The 19,504-nt window shown below is 46.1% G+C and overlaps 2 protein-coding genes across 4 annotated transcripts; one reads left to right on the forward strand and one right to left on the reverse strand.

Moving 5' to 3' along the window:
• Positions 1-9,217: 9,217 nt before the first annotated feature.
• On the reverse strand, positions 9,218-11,038 carry Sat2 (spermidine/spermine N1-acetyltransferase family member 2). 2 transcript variants are annotated; one of them, XM_029483141.2, is made up of 7 exons: positions 10,968-11,037; positions 10,764-10,840; positions 10,556-10,607; positions 10,310-10,393; positions 10,139-10,240; positions 9,948-9,988; positions 9,218-9,605 (listed from the first exon to the last, which is right to left on the reverse strand). In XM_029483141.2, exons 2-7 carry the CDS (start codon positions 10,827-10,829, stop codon positions 9,438-9,440), a joined length of 513 nt encoding a protein of 170 aa, XP_029339001.1. In that variant the 5' UTR covers positions 10,830-10,840; positions 10,968-11,037; the 3' UTR covers positions 9,218-9,437. The 2 variants fall into 2 exon arrangements, with proteins under 2 accessions (XP_029339001.1, XP_021033351.1); XM_021177692.3 differs by having other exon boundaries at positions 10,764-11,038.
• A 4,147-nt stretch (positions 11,039-15,185) lies between these two features.
• Shbg (sex hormone binding globulin) lies at positions 15,186-18,239 on the forward strand. 2 transcript variants are annotated; one of them, XM_021177623.2, is made up of 8 exons: positions 15,186-15,316; positions 15,491-15,582; positions 15,753-15,942; positions 16,231-16,392; positions 16,588-16,741; positions 16,884-17,020; positions 17,325-17,532; positions 17,937-18,239. In XM_021177623.2, the coding sequence occupies exons 1-8, from the start codon at positions 15,200-15,202 to the stop codon at positions 18,083-18,085; spliced, it is 1,209 nt and encodes a 402-aa protein (XP_021033282.1). In that variant the 5' UTR covers positions 15,186-15,199; the 3' UTR covers positions 18,086-18,239. The 2 variants fall into 2 exon arrangements, with proteins under 2 accessions (XP_021033282.1, XP_021033283.1); XM_021177624.3 differs by lacking the exon at positions 16,231-16,392.
• Positions 18,240-19,504: the final 1,265 nt, after the last annotated feature.

Here is a 19,504-nt window from a genome sequence, read left to right on the forward strand (position 1 = left end):
CACCCACACATATAACAGTTTGTTTTTTTTTTTTTTTAGTAAAAATAAGGGGTGTGAGGTGGAGAGATGGCTCAGTGGTTAAGAGCACTGACTACTCTTCCAGAGGTATTGAGTTAAATTCCCAGCAACCCCATGGTGACTTACAATCATCTATAATGGGAACTGGTACCTTATTCTGGTGTATTTGAAACAGCAATAGTGTACTCAATACATTAAATAAATACTTAAAAAAATAAAATAGGACCTAGGCCTGGGGGATCAGGGATAGTGTTCAAACTACAGGTTGTGTCATCGAGATTAAAGCTGCCACCACAATGATTTGAGGCTGCTAACAACAACCTTCTTGGAAAGGAAGTCAGGGTTAACTGCAACACAGATGACACCATCAGAAACTTGAAGAACTTGATAGCAGCCCAAACCAGCACCCATTGGAATAAGATCACTCTTAAAAAGTGGTACAGGAGTTTGAAGGGCCACATGTCTCTGGGAGATTATCAAATCCACAATGGGATGAACCAGAGCTCTGTGACCCAGAAAAGGGGATTCCTTCTCCTCCTCCAGCCCCACCGTCCTCTTCCACGCTCATTTGACACTGGTATAGATTCTCATTTTAAACAATTCACATGAATTAAAATTTTGATGCTGAAAAAAAAAATGACCCAGACCTGAGGTTTTATTTTGTGTTTTGAGGTGTTTTGAAAACTCTGGCCCTTTCTGCCATATTCCCTTGCCGCCACCATGGTTGCGAATAAATGTTCTGGCAGATGCTCTCCAGAGCATCCACAACGCTGAGAAGAGAGGCAAACGCCAGGTCCTCATCAAGCTGTGTTGTAAAGTCATTGTTCGGTTTCTAACTGTGATGATGAAGCATGGCTACACTGGTGAATTCGAGGTCATTGATGATCACAGAGCTGGGAAGATCATTGTGAACCTCACAGGAAGGTTGAACAAGTGTGGAGTTATAAGCCCTAGATTTGATGTTCCATTCAAAGACCTTGAGAAATAAATGGCAGAACAACCTGCTCCCATCACAGCAATTTGGTTTCATTGTGCTGACAACCTCGGCTGGCATCATGGACCATGAAGAAGAGAGACGAAAACGTACAGGAGGGGAAATCCTGGGATTACTTTTTTGGTTTTTTTCGAGACAGGGTTTCTCTGTACTGGGATTACTTTTTTAAATGTAAAGCATAAATAAAAAGCCTTCGTGGACTGTGGGGGGGAAAGGAAACGAAAAGAAAGCTCTGGCTGGCCTGGAACTCAATGTGTAGGCCACGCTGGCCACAAACTCACAAAGACCCCTCACCTGCTTCTGCCTCCCCAGTGCTAGGATTAAAGTCAGATACCACAGGCCTGACAAATAATGCTGTTTAATTTTTTTTTTTTTTTTTAATTTTCTGGCATGGTGGTACATGCTTTTGATCCCAGCACTTGAGAGGCAGAGACAGGCAGATCTCTGTTGAGTTTCAGCTTGGTCTACACAGTGAGTTACAAGACAACCAGGACTATATAGAAAGACTCTGCCTAAATAAATAAATAATAAATAAACAAATAATATTTCTGTTAAGACCTTTTATTAGCAGTAGGCAGAGGCCGGTGGATCTTTGTGAGCTTACGACCATGCTAGTCTACTTGTGAGCTTCAGAACAGCCATGGATACATAGTGATAGTGGCTCAAAAACAACAACAAAAGAATTGTTTTTAAAGCCTGGGAGATGTCTCAGTAGCCAGAGGTAGTCACTGTCAAGGCTGATAACCTGAGTTCAATCTCTAGGCCCCATATGGTGGAAAGTTAAAAGGTAATTCCCACACATTTCCCTCTGGTCCATGATCATGTATATGTGGCCACAGAAAATAAATAAAAAATAGTAAAATTTAACCATCTAGAACTCAGTTCTAGGAGACTAGACATCCCTTCTGGCCTCTGTGGGCATCAGGCACATATGTGGTGTACATACCTACATGCAGATAAAACACTCATGCGCATAAAAATTAAAGAGAAAAAAGCCAGGGCTGGATTGCTTAGCGGTTAAGAGCACTGCCTGTATTTCCAGAGGTCCTGAGTTCAATTCCTGACAACTACATGGTGGCTCATAACCATCTATAGTGTGATCTGGTGCCCTCTTCTGGCCTGCAGGTGTACATGCAGATAGAACACTCATTAAATAAATAAACCGTAACAACAACAACAAAAGCCTAACTATTAGGAGCTGGCATAACATCCACCATGTTCTGTGTAGGGGAAAAGTGAACTCTCCACACTTATAGAAATAAATACGTGTTTTTAATATGTCCTATTAAGCCAGGCAGTGGTGGTTGCACGACTTTGGGCCCAGAATTTGGGAGGCAGAGGCAGGTTTGATGATAGCCTGGTCTACAAAGTGAGTTCCAGGACTAACTAGAAAAACCCTGTCTTGAAAAACCAAAACACGAGCCGGGCGTGGTGGCGCACGCCTTTAATCCCAGCACTCGGGAGGCAGAGGCAGGTGGATTTCTGAGTTCGAGGCCAGACTGGTCTACAAAGTGAGTTCCAGGACAGCCAGGGCTACACAGAGAAACCCTGTCTCGAAAACAAAAAAAAAAAAAAAAAAAAAAAAAAGAAAGAAAGAAAATGTCCTATTAAACACAGTGGTTGTCTTCTGTAATTCTAACATTTGAGAGTCAGAGGAAAAAGAATTGCAAGTTCCAAGCCAGCCTGAGAGATGTAGCAAGACTACAAACATACTAAATAAATAGGAATAATATGCTCTGTCAGAGGGCAGATTGCCTATATTTTATTATTGCCGTTGTTAGTGTTCGTGTGTATGTGATGTGTGCCTGATGTATATGTGTGGGAAGACAACTCTCTGGATTCTGGATTAGAGAGTGGAATCAAGGCTGGTCTGTGCAACTTAATGAGACCCTAACTCAAAACTCAAAGAGGTGTGTGTGTGTCCAGCTAAGTAGTAGTACACATGCCATGGCAGATGTAAGACCCTAGGTTCGATCACGAAAAGACAAATATTACATATTTTCTCTCACAGAACTTGTGTTTAAATATGTATGTATATACATAATGAAAGTGGAAGCAGGTTATTAGGGAAGAGGAAGAAGGTAATGGACTGAAATATAACACTGAATTATCTTCCTCAGAGAATCGAGATTCAACAGCATATAGACATATATGCTCATATATAGGGCATGAAGATGAAAGAGAGTCTCTTTGAGAAGAGCACCAGTGGGGGAAAGAAATGGGTGAAGGCTGTGGACAGGTATATTATGGGCACATGTATTTAATATTCTAATTAAAACAAAAATTCAAAACAGGCTTGAGAACTTCCAGAAAGCTGAATATAGGGCAAGGATGCCCCAACTTAGTGCTCCTATTCCTTACCCAAAACACATCTTCATCTGTAACCTGGGCAGTAACATCTTTAATAATAAACTGTAACCTTGTTTGCTAATTGTGTGGGCCATCCTAGCAGATTCATTGGATCCGGAGAGCGGCTGTGGTAACCTGATTAATAACTGGCTGGTCAGAGGCATTGCTATAACCACCTGGGACTTGACTCTGGCACCTGAACTCAATGAAATGGGCAATTGTGGACACTGAGCCCACGACCTGTGGGATGTGCGCCCTCTCCAGGTAGATGATGCAAGAACAGTTGGGTTCGATGATTTCCCATTAGTGTTAGCTGTGCATGCAGGTGAGGGTGTGGCCTTCATGTACTTGCAAGGGGACAGAGGTCAGAGGTCAAGGCTGAAGGGCCCCCTCAACCAATTTTCATTTCTTTTTAAGTTTTGTTATATTCATTTGTTGAGGGCACACGCACCATGGCACGACTAGCGAGATTCTGGAGATGTGGTTCAGACCCTCAGACAGAATCATCTCACCAGCCGCACCATCTTATTTATGTATTTGGTTGGTTTTGTTTTCTCTTCTTTTTGAGTCATGGTCTCTCTACATAGCCCTAGCTATCCTGGAACTCACAGAGACCCACTGGCTTCTACTTCTGGAGTGCCTGGATCAGAGGCCTGCTTAACCACCCTTGGTACTACCATGATTTTTTTGAGATAGGGTATCTCAGTGAACCCGGATCTCACCCACTCCTGTCTCCTCCTTCCCAGCACTGAGATTTCCGGGCACACTGCAGTACCAGTCTCTTATGTAAGTGATAAAGGTTCGAATGTAGGTCCTCATACTTCCCAGGCAAGGACTTTACTGATTGAACCTTCTTCTTCCTCTTCTTCTTCTTCTTCCTTATTTATTTATTTATTTATTTATGAGTACACTGTCTCTTAGACATGCCAGAAGAGGGCATTGGATCCCAGTACAGATGGTTGTGAGCTACCATGTGACCATGTGGTTGCTGGGAATTGAACTCAGGACCTCTGGGAAAGCAGTCAGTGCTCTTTTAACTGGTGAGCCATCTCTCCAGTCCTTGAACCATCTTCTTAGGCCCTCCTATAATTAGGTTTTGTTTTGTTTTGTTTTGGTCTTGTTTTTTTTTCTTAGTTTTTCCAAACAGGGTTTCTCTCTGTCCTGGAACTCACTCTGTAGACCAGGCTGGCCTCGAACTCAGAGATGCGCCTTGGGCTGGACAGATGGCTCAGAGGTTAAGTGCACTGTCTGCTCTTCCAGAGGTCCTGAGTTCAAATCCCAACAACCACATGGTGGCTCACAACCATCTATAATGAGATCTGATGCCCTCTTCTGGAGTCTCTGAAGACAGCTACAGTATACGTATATATAATAAATAAATAAATCTCTGGGCCAGAGCAAACAGGGCCGAAGCGAGCAACCATCCATAATGAGATCTGATGCCCTCTGAAGACAGCTACATTGTATTTACATATAATAAATAAATTAATCTTTAAAAAAAAAAAAGATCCACCTGCCTTTGCCTCCCAAGTGTTGGGATTAAAGGTATGCACCACCACTGCTGGGCTCCCTTCTATAATTGTTAAGGTCACAACAGTATTCTGTTGCTGAAGGTGATTAAAAGTACAGAAAAACTGAATTTGGATCTTGTTTGATAGAGCCAGAAGTAAATGTTCTCTTGGCTGAGTTGTATTTTTAAAAATAATCAGAGGGCTGGTGAGATGGCTCAGTGGGTAAGAGCACCCGACTGCTCTTCCAAAGGTCCAGAGTTCAAATCCCAGCAACCACATGGTGGCTAACAACCATCCGTAATGAGATCTGGCGCCCTCTTCTGGAGTGTCTGAAGACAGCTACAGTGTACTTACATATAATAAATAAATAAATCTTAAAAAAAAAAAAAAAATCAGAAAGGGCTGAAGAGATGGATCAGTGGTTAAGAGCCCTGGCTGCTCTTCCACAGCATCTATAATGGGATCTGATGGTTTCTTCTGGGACACAGGTGTACATATAGAAGGAACACTTATACATTAAGTAAATAAATATTTTTAAAATTAGATGATTTTTTAAAAATATTGAGTAGAGACTCCAGAGGAGTCTATCTGCTACAAAATCCTGGAATTGGGAAGGTATGATTTAATGGTCTTTCAAAAATATAAACATGTGTTTTGGGGTTGTTTGTTTGTTTGTTTGTAGACAGGGTTTCTCTGTGTAGCCCTGGCTGTCCCGGAACTCACTCTGTAGACCAGGCTGACCTGGAACTCAAAAATCCACCTGCCGCTACCTCCCAAGCGCTGGGATTAAAGGCATGTGCCACCACTGCCCGGCTGTTTAAATTATTTTTAATGTATTTATTTAACTTAATGGGTGTTTTGCCTGAATATATGCATGTGTAGCATGTGTGGGCCTGTGGCCAGGTAGATGGATGTTGGATCCCCAGGAACTGTGGGTCCAGGGAACCAAATCCTGATCCCCTAGAGAAGCACAAACTGCTTTTAGGCACTGAGCCATTTCCCAGCCCTTTACATTGAAATCCAACCCAGGGCTTACCAATGACGAGGCAGGGGCTCTTCCTAGCCCCAGCTAAACAGTTTTTGCTTTGTTTGTTTTTGATTAGGATTTATTTATTGTGTATTTTATGAATATAATCCTTTGTCTGCATTCATGCCTACACACCAGAAGGGAGCATCAAATCCCATTATACACACTAGTGAGCTGACATGTGGGTGCTGGGAATTGAACTCAAGACCTTTGAGCCATCTTTCTAGCCCCTCAGTGCATTGTCCTTTCTTTTTTCTTCCTCTTTTTTCTCTTCCCCCACCAACCCACCCCCAAGACAAGGTTTCTCTGTGTAGCCCTGGCTGTCCTGGAACTCGCAGTGTTGACCAGGCTGGCCTCAAACTCAGGGATCTATCTGCCTGCCTCTGCCTCCCAAGAGCTGGGATTAAAGGCCTGTGCCATCATACCTGGCTTTAAAAATCTTTTTTTTTTTTTTTTTAATTTTTATGTAAGTACACTGTAGCTGTCTGCAGACACTCCAGAAGAGAGCATCAGATCTTGTTATGGATGGTTGTGAACCACCATGTGGTTGCTGGGATTTGAACTCAGGACCTTCGGAAGAGCAGTCGGTGCTCTTACTCACTGAGCCATCTCTCCAGCCCTTTTTTTTTTTTTTTTAAGATTTATTATTATATGTAAGTACACTGTAGCTGTCTTCAGACACTCCAGAAGAGGGAGTCAGTCTCACTACAGGTGGTTGTGAGCCACCATGTGGTTGCTGGGATCAGAACTCAGGACCTTCAGAAGAGCAGTCAATGCTCTTACCCACTGAGCCATCTTGCCAACCCAAATTGTTTTTTTTTTTTTTTTTTTTTTTTTGGTTTTTCGAGACAGGGTTTCTCTGTATAGCTCTGGCTGTCCTGGAACTCACTTTGTAGACCAGGCTGGCCTCGAACTCACTGCCTCCCGAGTGCTGGGATTAAAGGCGTGCGCCACCACGCCTGGCTGCAAATTGTTATTTTTAAATTTATTCTTGCAACCACATGGTGGCTCACAACCCTCTGTAATGGGATCTGATGCCCTCTTCTGGTGTATCTGAAGACAGCAACAGTGTATTCACATAAAACAACAAATAAATGTATTCTTTACTATGTGTCTGGGTGTTTTGCTAGTGTGCATGTCTGTGCACCATGAGCATGCAGTGCCCATGCACCAATAGAACTAGCCATGGCATCCTTGTGTCTCAACACACAAAATGGATGGATGTTAAAAAATAAATAAAGGGCTGGTGAGATGGCTCAGTGGGTAAGAGCACCTGACTGCTCTTCCAAAGGTCTGGAGTTCAAATCCCAGCAACCACATGGTGGCTCACAACCATCCATAATGAGATCTGACGCCCTCTTCTGGAGTGTCTGAAGACAGCTACAGTGTACTTACATATAATAAATAAATAAATCTTTAAAAAAAAAAAGCTGAGACATAAAAAAATAAATAAATAAATAAATAAAATAAAAAGAGGGCTAGAGAGATGGCTCAGCAGTTAAGGGCACTAACTGCTCTTCCAGAGGTCCCGAGTTCAATTCCCAGCACCCACATTGCAGCTCACAACCATCTCTACCTCCAAGATCTGACGCCCTCACACAGACATACATGCAGGTAAAATACCAATGCACATAAAAGCAAAATAAATTATTTTAAATTTTTAAAAAATAGGGGGCTGGAGAGATGGCTCAGTGGTTAAGAGCACCGACTGCTCTTCCGAAGGTGCTGAGTTCAAATTCCAGCAACCACATGGTGGCTCACAACCATCTGTAATGAGATCTGGCGCCCCCTTCTGGAGTGTCTGAAGACAGCTACAGTGTACTTAGATATAATAATAAACCTTTAAAAAAAAATAGGGCTGGTGAGATGGCTCAGTTGGTAAGAGCACCCGACTGCTCTTCCGAAGGTCCGGAGTTCAAATCCCAGTAACCACATGGTGGCTCACAACCATCCATAAGGAGATCTGACTCTCTCTTCTGGAGTGTCTGAAGACAGCTACAGTGTACTTACATATAATAAATAAATAAACCTTTAAAAAAAATAAAAAATAAATAAATAAATAAAAAGGAAACAAGGAACCGGGCGTGGTGGCGCATGCCTTTAACTCCAGCACTTGGGAGGCAGAGGCAGGCAGATTTCTGAGTTTGAGGCCAGCCTGGTCTACAGAGTGAGTTCCAGGACAGCCAGGGCTACACAGAGAAACCCTGTCTCGAAAAAAAAAAAAAAAAAAAAAAAAAAGGGAAACAAGGGCTGGGGACTTATCTCAGTTGTTAGGTTGAATGTCCTCCTAGCACTCATGAGCCCTGTGCCCCATCCCTAACACCTCCATGAAATGGGCACGGTGGGAACACCTGCTATCTCCTGCAGAGCATGGAAAGGCCAAGGTTGTTCTTGGCTACACCAGGAGTCGGAGGTCAGGCTGAGCTTCAAAACAAGACAAAAGAGGACTGGAGTGATGGCACACACTTTTAATCCCACACTCTCAAGGCAGAAGAGGTAAATCTGTGAGTTCTAAGCCAGTCTGGTGGTCTACATGGGGAGTTCCAGACCAGCCAGAGCTACATAGTGTAGATAGATCCTGTCTAAAAAGAAAAAAGGGCTGGGCAGTGGTGGTGCACACCTTTAATCTCAGCACTTGGGAGGCAGAGACAGGAAGATTTCTGAGTTCAAGGCCAGCCTGGTCCTCAGAATGAGTTCCAGAATAGTCAGGGCTACACAGAGAAACCCTGTCTTGGAAAAAGAAAGAAAAAAAGAAAGAAAGAAAGAAAGAAAGAAAGAAAGAAAGAAAGAAAGAAAGAAAGAAAGAAAGAAAGAACTGGAAAGATGGCTCAGTGGTTAAAAGCAGACTGCTCCTCTAGAGGTCCTGAGCTTCATTCCCAGTGTTTTAAAGATTTGTTTTGGTTTTAATTTTTTTTTTTTTAAATGAAACAAGTCTCACTTTCCCAGGTGGGCCCCCAAACCCCTGAGCTGGAGGTCTTCATACTCCCGGCTCCCCAGTACCATGCATCATACCTACCTAGTAGAGGTTGATTAGTCAAGGGGAGGCAACTGCTCCTTCCCAGTGTCCCCTGAAATGCTGACGGCAGCGCTAGGTCTGCGGCCTTTATCGCATTAGTCCTAAAATATCTTTGGGTTCCAAAGATGAATGACAAGCTTGATATACCATTGCTTATACCCTCTTGTTCTTTTTTTTTCTATCTAACAGGCTAGAGGCAAGACTAGGTTGCCCAGAGTCCTTGAGACCTCCAGTACCCCTGTCTCTTGGGCTGTCCCAGCCCTCATCAGAACAATGTTCAAACAGAAGGGTTTCAAAATGGCTGCAGCATCACATCCTCTACCCATGAGGGCAAAGCAAGTATTTTATTTGTGGCTCCTAGGAAGGCTTCTCCCTCTTACTTCCACTCTTTCTGTACTTCAGGAGTCTGCACCCTGGGAGGCCTCTGGGTGAGCGTCTGTCTGGGTCAGTGCCTATGGTTATGGTCTTAGGAAAACTTGATATGGTGATCCCAAAGAAGAGGCAGGAGAGAGAGGGCGTAAGTCAGCGTCCTGCCAACTCCTTCATTGCCTCGCCTTCAAATCGAAAGGAGAGCCAGCCTTCCGATTCAGTCAGGTCTTGAGCCCCTAGAAATTTGTACAAGTTCACGGCCTTCTTGTTCCAATCCAGAACTGCCAGGCGGAACTGGGAGCAACCCTTATTCAGGGCGACCTGTAGAAGACATACGCTTACTGCACAGGGCTCAAAAAATAATGGCTGGCACACACCTTTAATCCCAGCACCTTTAATTCCTGCAGAGGCCGGCAGACCTCTGAGTTCGAGGCCAGCCTGGTCTACAGAGCAAGTTCTAGGACAATCAGAACTACACAGAGAAACCCTGTCTGGAACAACAAACAATAAAAAGAAGAATCTTTCTCATCTCCTCATTCAACCTTGACACTCCCACTTACATGACTGACTGACTGACTGACTTGATTGATTGATGGTTTGGCTGACTGGCTGGCTTTCGTTTGGGGGTGGTAACTAGTTTGTAAGCCCCACCCCTTTGCTCACCTCGGCCACCTTTTTGATTATTTTGGTACCAATCCCTTGACCTATAGTGGAGAAAGGGACAGGAAGGACTGTTATTTGAGTTGAAAGGGTACTAAAGGAAACTATAATCTGAGGTTGGGGTAAGGGAATAGGTCTGAGGACTGTTCATTGGGTCTGTGGGCATTCTGTCCACCCTTAGACCCAGCCAGTACCCCGATATTGCGGCATCACATAGATGTCTTCCAGATAAACGTTTCGTCCCGTCCATGTGCTATAGATGAAGTAGTACAGCCCATAGCCCACCACAAGGGACCCTGAAAATGAGAGAGAAGGGTGAGGCTTTTGGGAGGAAAAACACGGAGGATAACTGGAGGCTTCCTTACCTTGTGACTCCCCAGGTGCTGGGATAATCTCTGCCACCAAACAGTGAAAGAAAGGGTTCTCTCCAAAGCCATCTGCTTGCAGAGCTATAGAGATTGGAGGTATGACAAAAAAAGCAGAGAGGGGCGGGGAAGGACGGGAACTTGGAGTAAAGCCCAGTCCAGTAGTTATGATCCTAGGACTCCATCCTTCCACCCCATCACCTGCCCCCCAGCTCAATCAGAACCCAGGTGCACAGCCTCACCCACCTTCTTCACTGATCTTCACCTGATGGGACAGTTTCTCGAACTCTGCCAGTTCCTATAACAGGGGTACCAACACAACATTAAGGCAGGAAGGTCCTGATCTCTGAGAACAGGGTCCAAAGGTACACCCTCATTTCTGACTCCCCAACTCCAGCCAAACTGCTCCCAGGCCCCCCCCCCCCGCACTGTTTTTCCAAACCGCAGTCTTTACCCGGATCATCCTCATAATGTCTCCACAATCGCTCTCCCTGGCCTCTCGGATTCGCGTGGAAGCCATCCTGAGCCTCACTGTCAAAAATCAAAGATCACAGACAACTCCCCCCGTTTGCAGAACCGCGGAGGTCTGGTCTCAAAGTGCTGGGAGCGAGGGGCAGAAGAAATGCTAGAAGCTTCCAGACAAGATTCTGGCACCAACCGGTCTCAGCTGGGAGGATTAGCCGGCCTGGTGATCTCTTCTGCCAGAAAAGGCCTTAAATTCTGAGCCCCCTCCGGGCCTCCCTGCAGCCAATCAGCTTGCTGGTTAAGACCATTTCCCCACCCCTGGTCCCGCCTCGCCCCGCTGTCCAGTGACTGGACTCCGCGCCGGACTACTTAAGCTTCCTGTTTATTTTTTATTTTTTTATTTTTTATTTTATTTATTTATTTTGGTTTTTCGAGACAGGGTTTCTCCGTGTAGCCCTGGGCTGTCCAGTATGTATCGTACATACCTCAGGCTTAAAAGTCCTCACCTACCCTGCTTTAGTTAGAGTACGCTCCAGTTAGCAGCTTTAGTTTTCACTCTCTAGCCATCTAATCACTGGGGCATCCCCGACCCTGAGGGAGCCCAAGACCCCCGACCGACCGGTTCCTGTAGCTGTCTTTGGTAGTGGAAGCCCTGTGCTATGCCTCTGGCAGCTTTTCCTCCTTCCCTTCTCCTTTGGTTCTAGGCATTAAATCCAGTACCTCAGGACATGTTGAAAAAGCCCTACACTTGCTTCCTATAGCTGTTTTGTGGCTCATAATGGTGTCCTCAAAGGGACAGTTGTGTTTTGACGTTTCCTCATTAGGTCCTGTTAACAAATCCCTGTAATTAACAGTAACAGCAGGTCTCTTATTCTTTTTTCTCCTTTATATCTGATAGGGTCAGTGGAAGATTTTCCTGGATATGTAGCCCAGGCTAGGCTCAAATTTGCTGTGTAGCCAAGGATGGCCTAGAACTACTGATTTTCCTGCCTCTGCCTCCCAAGTGCTGGGATTATGTATGTCACTATATCTTGACTTAGCCTCAAACCTTTGATGTTCTGGGCTCAATACCCCTTTGTTCTCCAGTAGCAACTGGGGCTACAATCTTGTGCCACTGCGTCTACCTCTTTTTTGTTTTTGTTTTTGTTTTTGTTTTTTTGAGACAGAGTCTCACTCTAACACCCATGCTGGCCTGAAACTCATGATATAGCTGAGGCTCCCCTCAAACTCAAAGCAGTCTCTTTTTTTTTTTTTTTTTTTTTTTTTGGTTTTTCGAGACAGGGTTTCTCTGTGTAGCCCAGCTGTCCCGGAACTCACTCTGTAGACCAGGCTGGCCTCGAACTCAGAGATCCGCCTGCCTCTGCCTCCCAAGTGCTGGGATTAAAGGCGTGCACCACCACGCCCGGCCTCAAAGCAGTCTCTTACCTCAACTTCTCCAGTGTCCAGTGTTTGGGTTGTCGGTGTGAGCACCACGCCCACTTAGCCTTGAGTTTTTATTTTATTTTCAGTGAGTGAGTGTGCTGTCTGTGCAGTTGTGCTTGCTGGTGCATGTGAATTCTCGGGGAGCAAGAAGTCAAGGTTGAATGTCTTCTTCAGTTGCTCTCAGAGAGAGAAAGAGAGAGAGAGAGAGAGAGAGAGAGAGAGAGAGAGAGAGAGAGAGAGAGAGAGAGAGAAAGAGAGAGAGACCTTCCACCAAGCCTGGAGCTCAAGCAGGCTGGCCTCTGTACCTCTACTGCTCCATCTTTCCCAGCGCTAGGGTCACAGGTGTGTGCTACTCTGTCCAGGTGGATTGTGGGTGTGGGCCATCCAAACTTATGGCTTCCTGTTTGCACAGCAAGCTCTCTACTCTGGAGTTCTTTCCCCAACCAAGTCTTGAACTCTGGATCTGAGCCTCAGTAGCTTTGATTACATTCCCTCTCCCGACCCCCACCCCCACCCCCACTACATCTGTTTTTGTTTGTTTGTTTATGTATGTGTGTGTGGGGGGGGTATGGAGTGTTTTGTGCCTGCACTCTATATATGTCCACCATGTTTGTCTCAGGATCCCTCAGAGGATAGGAGAGGATGTCCATTCCCTAGAACTGCACTTGTGGGTTGCAATGTGGGCTCCAGAAATTGATCCCAAGTCCTCTGCAAGAGCAGCCAGAGCTCTCAACTACTGAGCCAGAGCCATCTCTCTAAATCATCTCTTCATCTCTCCAACTGCCTTTTTTATTTTTATCTATCTATCTATCTATCTATCTTACACATGTATTGGTGTTTTGCCTGCATATCTGTCTGTGTGTGGGTGTTGGGTCCCCAGGAAGTGGAGTTATAGACAGTTGTGAGCTGAGAATTGAACCTGGGTTCTCTGCAAGAGCACCTAGTGCTCTTAACCACTGAGCCCTCTCTCCAGCTCCATGCTTTTTTTTTTTTTTTTCATGTGTGTATTTCTAGGCTTAAGAGATGGTTCAGTGGTTAGAAGAAAGCAATCATTGCTCTTCCAGGCAACCTGAGTTGGGTGTTGGATTCTTTTTATAACTTTTTTTTTCAAGGCAGGGTCTTACTATGTATCTTTGGTTGTCCTATGTAGACCAGGCTGACCTCAAACTCACAGAGATATGTCTGCCTCTGCCTCCTAAGTGCTGGGATGAAATGCCCGTGCCACTATGCCCAGCATAACTTCCTTTTTATTTTTATTATTTTTATTTATTTATTTATTTTTTTGGTTTTTCGAGACAGGGTTTCTCTGTATAGCCCTGACTGTCCTGGAACTCACTTTGTAGACCAGGCTGGCCTCAAACTCAGAAATCCGCCTGCCTCTGCCTCCTGAGTGCTGGGATTAAAGGCGTGCGCCACCACACCCGCAACTTCCTTTTTAATATATAATTATAAATTTTTAAATTTTATTTTATGCGCATGGGTGTTTGCATATGTATCTGTGAAACACTTACATACCTGGTACCTACAGAGGCCAAAAAAAAAAAAAGAAAAAAAAAAGGGAGTGCTGGATTCCTTGGAACTAGAGTTATAAGCAATCATAGGAGTGATGTGAACTGAACCCCAGGTCCTCTGTAAGAGCAGCCTGTGTCCTTTGCCACTGAGCCTTCTCACCATTTTTTTTTTTTTTGAGGCTATGTAGTCTTCGTGTACCTAGAAATGACTACCTAGAGCTGGCCTTTAACCCACAGAGCTCTCTCTGCCTCTGCCTCGAGTGCTGAGAGTAAAGGAGAATGAAAGTGACTCTGCTTCTTAGCACCCAGACCCAGAGGCTCACAAATGAAGCCCACAAACTCTTCTGGCCTCCTCTGGCACCTTCAGCCTCATCCCATAGATGTAGACACACAGTTTAAAATGAATTATTGCTGGCCTGGAACTCCTACTATGGACCAGGCTGACTCACAGAGATCCACCTGCCTCTGCCTCCCAAGTGATGAGATTAAACCAGTGTACAACTATGCCCAGCTAGAAGTAGTTGTTCCTTTTTCATTATATTTACCCTTCCTTAAAAAAACAAATTGTTTAGGGAATGCACACACACACACACACACACACAAATGTGTGTGTGTATGCATTTGTGTAATGTGCCTTTGTACATGTGTGCAGACGTGGGTATGTGGTGGTCAGAAACAATTCTCAGGAGACATTTCCCTCAGTCTACTGTGTGGATCCTGTGAATGAACTCAGGTTGTCAGGCTTGGCAGCGGGTGGTCTATACTGGGCCATCTCCACTCCCACCACTTTTTAGAATAGTCTTTCTGTGTGGTCCAGATTAGCCTTGAGCTCATGATTTTCCTGTCTCAGTCTCCACAGTGCTTGGGTTATAGGCAGATTTCTTCTTATTAGCCATGAAACACCCAGAGAGACAATACTTTCTTGTGAGAGCAACCTCATAGGTCTGCGGAAACCAAGGGAGGCATTCATCTTGGATCCCGGGCATTCTGCCGACATTGTTTCAATCCTCATTCCCAGCAGCCCCATAGAAGAAGGATTATGTTCCTCTTTTAACGGACAAGGTCACTGAAGCACAAGGGTGACCGTGTGTCCCCCTAGGTCAGTCAGCAAGATATCTGGATTCCACGCCTCAGCATTAGCCTTGACAGGATGCTAGTTAAACAAGGAGAACTGTTTCCAGCTCTCAAGTGTACCTAGACAGCCTCTCCCTGTGGGAGGACAGCTTGGAGGAGCTTCACTAGATAACAGTGGGGGAAAAGAGAAAAAATGTTCTTTATAGATCTCTTGGCTGCCGGGGATAGTAGTGGAGGGACTCTGTCACTCACCTCATTTGCCTTCAGAGGGGCCGCACGGTCAGGGTCAGTGTCCCTATCTCCTGCCTCCCTTCTTCCCCCAGAGCAACCTTTAACCCCCCACCACCCATGTGCACCAAGCTACCTACCCCCACTGGTTTTCAGATAGTCTGAGCCACTGGGTGGATAGCTGCTGAGTATGGAGAAGAGAGACTCAGGGGCCTCCTTGTGTTGGCGACTGCTTCTGCTGTTGCTACTACTAATGCTGCCTCCCACCCACCAGGGACGGCCCCTGAGACACACTGACCCTATCCAGGTGCAAGAACGAGATAGAATTCTCAGCTTCTGTGTGCTTAAATGAGCTTCATCTTAGCCCTGCCTTTCCCCTTCCCCTTTTTCTCCTCCTCTGACCCTGGAACTGTACCTTTCTATCTCTGAAATGTCTTTGGTCAGCTTTTTTTTTTTTTTTTTTTTTTTTTTTTCCTGACAGAGTGCCCAGGACTCTCCTGCTAAGTACCTCAGCAATGGCCCAGGACAAGAGCCTGTCACGGTTATGACCATTGACCTCACTGAAATCAGCAAGTATGGGAGCCACTGGGCCTCTTAACCCAGTCCTCTGATCTCCCGTTCCCACCCCACCTGCTCTCTCCCTTCACCTATCCGTTTTCTCCCTGAATTCCTCTTCCCCAACACTGGAACCCCCCCCACACACACACACACCATATCCAGTCTTCCTTTCTGTGTCTTTCCAGACCCCATTCCTCCTTTGAGTTTCGAACCTGGGATCCAGAGGGAGTGATTTTTTATGGGGACACCAACACTGAAGATGACTGGTTCCTGCTGGGACTGCGAGCTGGCCAGCTTGAAATCCAGCTACACAATGCCTGGGCTCGGCTCACAGTAGGCTTTGGCCCTCGGCTGGATGACGGGAGATGGCACCCGGTAAGAGAACTCTGCCTTCGTGGGGAGGGGTCACCTTGATGTCATCTGGGGGAGAGCAGGAGCCTCCATTCAGCCTGGTCCTCTGTCTCAGCCACACACAATCCCTGGGAAGTATCTATTCTTGTCCCGGTTTCATCAGATGGGAATCCCAAGGCTGAGTCAGTATGTCAGCGACACAGTCTGAGTGAGCCAAGCACCCGTGTTCCAGAACATCTTCTTTCAGCTGTACTAGGCTGCCCCGAGGCAGGCTCAGGACCCTCTCACTCTGCCTCTGACCACCTCCTGTAGGTGGAGCTGAAGATGAACGGGGATTCACTGCTGCTGTGGGTGGATGGGAAGGAGATGCTATGCCTGAGACAAATCTCTGCATCCCTGGCTGACCACTCCCAGCGCAGCATCAGGATTGCACTAGGGGGGCTACTCCTCCCTATTTCCAAACTTCGGTTTCCGGTAACTATATCCTAGGGCTAAGCTGTGGAAATCTAAGTTCAGGTTTTAGGGAGAGGGAGGTCCATCCAGCAAAAGCTACATGGGGAAGAGCTAAACACTTATATTTCAGAAGAAATTTGCTATAGTTTTGGGGGCTCAGATGCCCTAATTCCACCTCCCAATAGTTTCCTTTCCTTCCACTCCCACCCCCTTCAGCTCATGCCTGCCATGGACGGCTGTATTCGGCAAGATATCTGGCTGGACCACCAGGCCCAGCTCTCAGCCTCTGCCCGCCTTGGAAACTGTGATGTGGACCTGCAACCTGGATTGTTCTTCCCTCCAGGGACCCACGCAGAATTCAGTCTCCAAGGTGGACCTTTTAAAGTCTCTTTCTCCTCTATGGGCAGCTCTGCCTTCTGCTGTCTCTCTTTAACACTGTGCTCATCTCTCCATAAAACCCAAGTCTTAAGGCCTAAGAAGGATCATCTCTCTCTCTCTCTCTCTCTCTCTAGACATTCCCCAGCCTCATGCAGACCCCTGGACCTTTTCTCTGGAGCTAGGATTTAAGCTGGTGGATGGCTCAGGACGACTCCTTGCTCTTGGGACAGGAACAAATTCTTCTTGGCTTAACCTTCATCTCCAAAACCAAGTAAAGGGACAGGGTGGGATGCTGGCTGTATTTAGTGGATTATGGGAAAATGAGGCAAGGGGGGCTTTTAATAGTAGAAAGGCTTAAGGGGAAATCCTGGGACATATCTTGTTATTGTCCACAGAATGCAAACAGCTTTTACCTAGAATGCATGTTTATTTGGGTCTGGAGATTTTTCACAGAAGGTCAAACCAGGAAGCTGCATGGGAATATAGATCAGAGGCAAAATCACAGTAGCTAGTGGGACTACAAGGCTGCTCATTCTTTCCTGTCTTAATGCCCGTCTCTGCCCCACCCACTGCAGAGCGTGGTTCTGTCTTCTGAGGCAAAACCTAAGGTAGTTTTACCCTTGGACATGGGACTCCTTCTTCAGCTGACGCTGGATAGAGTCAAAGTGGCCTTGAGCCAAGGACCAAAGACAGAAGTCCTTTCTATGTCTCTTTTGAGACCTGCCTCCCTCTGGACACTCTGGTCCCACCCTCAGGGCCATCTCTCCCTTGGGCCTTTACCAGGTAAGAGAAGGCCTTAGAAGTATATTAGCTGAAGAAGAGAGAACACATTCTGAGGGGAAGGAGATTGCTTGGAGGAAAGAGAGGGGTGACTTGTGGGGTGTTGCTCAAGCACTGAGTGCCTGAGGCCTGTGGTTTTATAACTAAAAAATAAAAGTGGAATAGAAAGGGAGCAGGCTTGTGTGTGTATGTGTGTGTGTGTCTGTACACACACACAATCAACAAACACTGGAGAGGCTCAGGCAGGAAGACTGCATGTGCAAGGCTAGCCTGGGCTACATAGCAAAACTCAGTCTAAAAAAGAAATCTTTAAATGGGTGAGGAAATTATTGTGGAAATTCAGACTATGGGGCGGGAGCTACGGGGTCTAAGCCATCCTGATGGTCTGCACCATTTTCCTCCTCTAGGAGAGAGATCTTCTGCTTCCTTCTGCCTGAGTGACCTTTGGGTACAAGGACAGAGACTGGACATAGACCAGGCCCTGAGCAGAAGCCAGGACATCTGGACTCACAGCTGCCCCCAGAGACCTAGCAACGATACCCGCACCTCCCATTAGCTCCTTCTGAGAAGCAGACAAGGTGGTACACATCTTTAAAGCCAGGAGAGGTGAAGTTGGGAGAATCGGGACTTCAAGAGTATCCTTGGCTACATAACATGTTTGAGACCAGCCCAGGCTACATGAAACCCTGTCTTTAAAAATAAAAAAAAGAACTTTGGATGCAACTGATTTCATTTATTCAACAAATATTTGCTGTGCTCTGGTAGTGGACCAGGCAGTGAGGCAAGCGGTGAGATGTATTGAAGAGCAAAACAGCCGTTCTTCCTTTGGATGCTCATGGAGCCACAGGAGAGGCGGGTTTGCTTCAAAGGGCAACAGACAGAAGGATAACTGGAAGATGTATGTGTGCACAGAGACGACGAGGCTACGGTATAGCCAGGAAGGCAAAAGATTTTCCTGAGGATGTGGCATCTTAGGCTGAGCCCCTGAAGCAGGAACAACGGACACACACACACACACACACACACACACACACACACACACACACACACACACCCTACCCTCTTCTTCAACACCCACACTCTGAGACTCCAGCTTCCCATTTCTCAAGTCGTATAGAAATTTGTTTCTCGGTCATTCCGATCTTTGGCATGGCCACTGCTGTGCAGAGAAGGGGCAGCAGGGGGCGGAAGAGTGTCACACAGAGATGGGGCAGGAGTTCTGGGAAAGATTGGGAAGGAATAAAAAAGACCTCGGAGTGAAAAGCTTTCCTTGCTTGTGGGATGCCCTGGGTTCAGTCCCCAGCATGGCCAAAACAGGAGACAAAAAGAGGGGCCGAGGGGTCAAAACAGCAACTCTCCTAGCTTCATCTTTGTTGCTGTCCCAAAGTCGTTTGTATTTTTCCACTAAACAAACAAACAAACAAACAAAGTTTGTACTGGTTCCAACTGGAAAGAAAAGGCAGATTCAGAAAAAAATTCTGCCATCAAAGTGTTTCGGGAGGGATTGAGGCAGTTGTTCCCGCGGTAGAGTGCTTGTCTAGCAGTGGGAAACCCAGGGTAGGGCCGTGCAACAAGGCGTAAAGTGGGCGTGGTGCGTGTAGGTGGAGAAGGACTTCCCGAAGTTCATGGCTATCCTCTAGAAGGAGGCCTTCCTGTACTGACATCGACCTGTCGGGTCTGTTTGTTTGGTTTTTGTGGTGCTGGGGATCGAACCAGAATGTGTGCATGCTACGCCACCGCCCCCACTCTCCCACTACCCAGATATCTGCAGCCGGAGAGTCTGTTAAAGATCAAAACCGAATATGGTGGCCCTCACTTTCCAAAGGAACCTCAATGCCCAAGGCTCAGGCTCCACGTTTCAGCTCTTTTTGGATTCACTGTGTCCTAGCTGCCAAGGAGTCCTCAGTCCTGCCTCTGAGTCTCACTATGCAGCCCTTGCTGGTCTGGAGCTTGAACTTGCTATGTAGACCATGCT

The sequence above is a fragment of the Mus caroli genome, unplaced genomic scaffold, assembly GCF_978045245.1.
Source record: "Mus caroli unplaced genomic scaffold, Mus_caroli_1 scaffold_13, whole genome shotgun sequence".
Classification (NCBI taxonomy): Eukaryota; Metazoa; Chordata; class Mammalia; order Rodentia; family Muridae; genus Mus; species Mus caroli.

Excerpts from the sequence above, each read along its gene's own strand:
- Shbg (XM_021177623.2), top strand. The coding sequence starts at position 15,200 with ATGGAGAAGAGAGACTCAGGGGCCTCCTTGTGTTGGCGACTGCTTCTG. Across the intron at positions 15,317-15,490 it reads GACACACTGACCCTATCCAG|AGTGCCCAGGACTCTCCTGC; the intron begins GTGCAAGAACGA and ends TTTTCCTGACAG. Across the intron at positions 16,742-16,883 it reads CGCAGAATTCAGTCTCCAAG|ACATTCCCCAGCCTCATGCA; the intron begins GTGGACCTTTTA and ends CTCTCTCTCTAG.
- Sat2 (XM_021177692.3), bottom strand. The coding sequence starts at position 10,829 with ATGGCTTCCACGCGAATCCGAGAGGCCAGGGAGAGCGATTGTGGAGAC. Across the intron at positions 10,608-10,763 it reads ACATTATGAGGATGATCCGG|GAACTGGCAGAGTTCGAGAA; the intron begins GTAAAGACTGCG and ends CCCCTGTTATAG. Across the intron at positions 10,394-10,555 it reads GGTGAAGATCAGTGAAGAAG|CTCTGCAAGCAGATGGCTTT; the intron begins GTGGGTGAGGCT and ends CAATCTCTATAG.